Consider the following 4,025-nt stretch of genomic DNA (forward strand, 5'->3'; position numbering starts at 1 on the left):
GGGTGACAGGGCGCAGGGTGGTCTAGGTAAGGGTGACAGGGCGCAGGATGGTCTAGGTAAGGGTGACAGGGCGCAGGGTGGTTAAGGTAAGGGTGGTTAAGGAATGGGTGGCAGGGCGCAGGGTGGTCCAGGTAAGGGTGGCAAGGCACAGGGTGGTCCAGGTAAGGGTGACAGGGTGCAGGGTGGTCTAGGTAAGGGTGGCAGGGCGCAGGGTTGTCTAGGTAAGGGTGGCAGGGCGCAGGATGGTCTAGGTAAGGGTGACAGGGCGCAGGATGGTCTAGGTAAGGGTGGCAGGGCGCAGGGTGGTGTAGGTAAGGGTGACAAGGCGCAGGGTGGTCTAGGTAAGGGTGGCAGGGCGCAGGGTTGTCCAGGTAAGGGTGGCAGGGCGCAGGATGGTCTAGGTAAGGGTGACAGGGCGCAGGGTGGTCTAGGTAAGGGTGGCAGGGCGCAGGGTGGTGTAGGTAAGGGTGACAAGGCGCAGGGTGGTCTAGGTAAGGGTGGCAGGGCGCAGGGTTGTCCAGGTAAGGGTGGCAAGGCACAGGGTGGTCCAGGTAAGGGTGACAGGGCGCAGGGTGGTCTAGGTAAGGGTGGCAGGGCGCAGGGTGGTTAAGGTAAGGGTGACAGGGCGCAGGGTGGTCTAGGTAAGGGTGGCAGGGCGCAGGGTGGTCTAGGTAAGGGTGGCAGGGCGCAGAGCTAGGGCAGGTGACAGGAGGTGGCGGCGACGGAGTGGTAGCTCGTGGTAGGAGGCTCGGCGGCGGCGGGGTCCTCCTGGTAGCGGTGGTCGACGGGACAGGTAAGGGATCAATAGGCCACGGGACTGGCTGCCTCGCGAGCTACATGGGCAAGGCTTGTTGTGCGGCCACGCCCATTGCACGCCCATTGCACGCCCATCACACGCCCATCACACGCCCATCACACGCCCACACCTCTGATGGGACCAACTTGCCTTCTTACAAGCATCACATGTCGTTTGCATTCCAATACCATCTTTGTAATTATTGCATTTTTAAACATTTTCAACTGCCCTTCAGCTGGACCCCATTGTCCTCGAGGCCACCACACCTGTCCCCATTACGCCAGTCTCCGCCAGCCGCTCTCCGCTTCTCGAGGCAAGTCGTCCTCCGCCAGCCGCTCTCCGCTTCTCGAGGCAAGTCGTCCTCCGCCAGCCGCTCTCCGCTTCTCGAGGCAAGTCGTCCTCCGCCAGCCGCTCTCCGCTTCTCGAGGCAAGTCGTCCTCCGCCAGCCACTCTCCGCTTCTCGAGGCAAGTCGTCCTCCGCCAGCCGCTCTCCGCTTCTCGAGGCAAGTCGTCCTCCGCCAGCCGCTCTCCGCTTCTCGAGGCAAGTCGTCCTCCGCCAGCCGCTCTCCGCTTCTCGAGGCAAGTCGTCCTCCGCCAGCCGCTCTCCGCTTCTCGAGGCAAGTCGTCCTCCGCCAGCCGCTCTCCGCCAGCCGCTCTCCGCTTCTCGAGGCAAGTCGTCCTCCGCCAGCCGCTCTCCGCCAGCCGCTCTCCGCTTCTCGAGGCAAGTCGTCCTCCGCCAGCCGCTCTCCGCTTCTCGAGGCAAGTCGTCCTCCGCCAGCCGCTCTCCGCTTCTCGAGGCAAGTCGTCCTCCGCCAGCCGCTCTCCGCTTCTCGAGGCAAGTCGTCCTCCGCCAGCCGCTCTCCGCTTCTCGAGGCAAGTCGTCCTCCGCCAGCCGCTCTCCGCTTCTCGAGGCAAGTCGTCCTCCGCCAGCCGCTCTCCGCTTCTCGAGGCAAGTCGTCCTCCGCCAGCCGCTCTCCGCTTCTCGAGGCAAGTCGTCCTCCGCCAGCCGCTCTCCGCTTCTCGAGGCAAGTCGTCCTCCGCCAGCCGCTCTCCGCTTCTCGAGGCAAGTCGTCCTCCGCCAGCCGCTCTCCGCTTCTCGAGGCAAGTCGTCCTCCGCCAGCCGCTCTCCGCTTCTCGAGGCAAGTCGTCCTCCGCCAGCCGCTCTCCGCTTCTCGAGGCAAGTCGTCCTCCGCCAGCCGCTCTCCGCTTCTCGAGGCAAGTCGTCCTCCGCCAGCCGCTCTCCGCTTCTCGAGGCAAGTCGTCCTCCGCCAGCCGCTCTCCGCTTCTCGAGGCAAGTCGTCCTCCGCCAGCCGCTCTCCGCTTCTCGAGGCAAGTCGTCCTCCGCCAGCCGCTCTCCGCTTCTCGAGGCAAGTCGTCCTCCGCCAGCCGCTCTCCGCTTCTCGAGGCAAGTCGTCCTCCGCCAGCCGCTCTCCGCTTCTCGAGGCAAGTCGTCCTCCGCCAGCCGCTCTCCGCTTCTCGAGGCAAGTCGTCCTCCGCCAGCCGCTCTCCGCTTCTCGAGGCAAGTCGTCCTCCGCCAGCCGCTCTCCGCTTCTCGAGGCAAGTCGTCCTCCGCCAGCCGCTCTCCGCTTCTCGAGGCAAGTCGTCCTCCGCCAGCCGCTCTCCGCTTCTCGAGGCAAGTCGTCCTCCGCCAGCCGCTCTCCGCTTCTCGAGGCAAGTCGTCCTCCGCCAGCCGCTCTCCGCTTCTCGAGGCAAGTCGTCCTCCGCCAGCCGCTCTCCGCTTCTCGAGGCAAGTCGTCCTCCGCCAGCCACTCTCCGCTTCTCGAGGCAAGTCGTCCTCCGCCAGCCGCTCTCCGCTTCTCGAGGCAAGTCGTCCTCCGCCAGCCGCTCTCCGCTTCTCGAGGCAAGTCGTCCTCCGCCAGCCGCTCTCCGCTTCTCGAGGCAAGTCGTCCTCCGCCAGCCACTCTCCGCTTCTCGAGGCAAGTCGTCCTCCGCCAGCCGCTCTCCGCTTCTCGAGGCAAGTCGTCCTCCGCCAGCCGCTCTCCGCTTCCGAGGCAAGTCGTTGTCTGACTTGGACCAGGGATTCCGTGTCGCCCTCGCGTTTCTTCTCCTCGTCTGTCATCAAAAGCGGCGCCGCGTCGCCTCCGCGCCAAATTCTCGTCACTTGATACTCGTGTCTGTGCCCTCCCCCTCCTCACTCTCCCTCGCCTTCTCCCTCTCTCTTGCCCTCTCACTCTCCCCATCTCCTCCCTCTCCCCCTCCCTTCCTCTTTCTCCTTCCCTTCCCCTTTTCCTCCTTCTCCTTCCCCTTTTCCTCCTTCTCCTTCCCCTTCCCCTCCCCCTCCCCCTCCCCCTCTTTCTCCTTTCCCTCCTTCTCCCCCTCCCTCGCTTTGCTCCCCCTTTCCTCCCCCCTCCTCCTCCCTCGCCTTCCCCCTCCTCTCCCTCCTCCTCCTCCCTCGCCTTCCCCCTCCTCTCCCTCCTCCTCCTCCCTCGCCTTCCCCCTCCTCTCCCTCCTCCTCCTCCCTCGCCTTCCCCCTCCTCCTCCCTCGCCTTCCCCCTCCTCTCCCTCCTCCTCCTTCGCCTTCCCCCTCCTCTCCCTCCTCCTCCTCCCTCGCCTTCCCCCTCCAGTCCCTCCTCCTCCTCCCTCGCCTTCCTCCTCCTCTCCCTCCTCCTCCTCCCTCGCCTTCCCCCTCCAGTCCCTCCTCCTCCTCCCTCGCCTTCCCCCTCCAGTCCCTCCTCCTCCTCCCTCGCCTTCCCCCTCCTCTCCCTCCTCCTCCTCCCTCGCCTTCCCCCTCCAGTCCCTCCTCCTCCTCCCTCGCCTTCCCCCTCCAGTCCCTCCTCCTCCTCCCTCGCCTTCCCTCTCCTCTCCCTCCTCCTCCTCCCTCGCCTTCCCCCTCCTCTCCCTCCTCCTCCTCCCTCGCCTTCCCCCTCCTCTCCCTCCTCCTCCTCCCTCGCCTTCCCCCTCCAGTTCCCCCTCCTCCTCCCTCGCCTTCCCCCTCCAGTTCCTCCTCCTCCTCCCTCGCCTTCCCCCTCCTCTCCCTCCTCCTCCTCCCTCGCCTTCCCCCTCCTCTCCCTCCTCCTCCTCCCTCGCCTTCCCCCTCCAGTCCCTCCTCCTCCTCCCTCGCCTTCCCCCTCCTCTCCCTCCTCCTCCTCCCTCGCCTTCCCCCTCCAGTCCCTCCTCCTCCTCCCTCGCCTTCCCCCTCCTCTCCCTCCTCCTCCTCCCTCGCCTTCCCCCTCCAGTCCCTCCTCCTCCTCCCTCGCCTTCCCCCTCC

At 66.4% G+C, this 4,025-nt stretch overlaps 2 protein-coding genes across 2 annotated transcripts in view; both read right to left on the bottom strand.

The window, feature by feature from the left end:
* The window catches only part of LOC138867488 (uncharacterized), a 1,955-nt gene extending 968 nt beyond the window's left edge, over nucleotides 1-987 (bottom strand). The window contains exons 1-2 of the mRNA XM_070143328.1: nucleotides 947-987; nucleotides 1-768 (exon numbers count right to left, since the gene is read on the bottom strand). The exon at nucleotides 1-768 is cut by the window's left edge and continues 181 nt beyond it. Coding sequence (XP_069999429.1) covers nucleotides 1-768; nucleotides 947-987 — 809 coding nt within the window. The remainder of the gene's footprint in view (nucleotides 769-946) is intronic.
* A 29-nt stretch (nucleotides 988-1,016) lies between these two features.
* Nucleotides 1,017-2,876, bottom strand: LOC138867489 (uncharacterized). Its single transcript, XM_070143329.1, has one exon. The coding sequence runs from the start codon at nucleotides 2,874-2,876 to the stop codon at nucleotides 1,017-1,019; it is 1,860 nt and encodes a 619-aa protein (XP_069999430.1).
* Between the last annotated feature and the right edge of the window lie 1,149 nt (nucleotides 2,877-4,025).

This window comes from Penaeus vannamei, chromosome 30 (genome assembly GCF_042767895.1).
Source record: "Penaeus vannamei isolate JL-2024 chromosome 30, ASM4276789v1, whole genome shotgun sequence".
Taxonomy (NCBI): domain Eukaryota; kingdom Metazoa; phylum Arthropoda; class Malacostraca; order Decapoda; family Penaeidae; genus Penaeus; species Penaeus vannamei.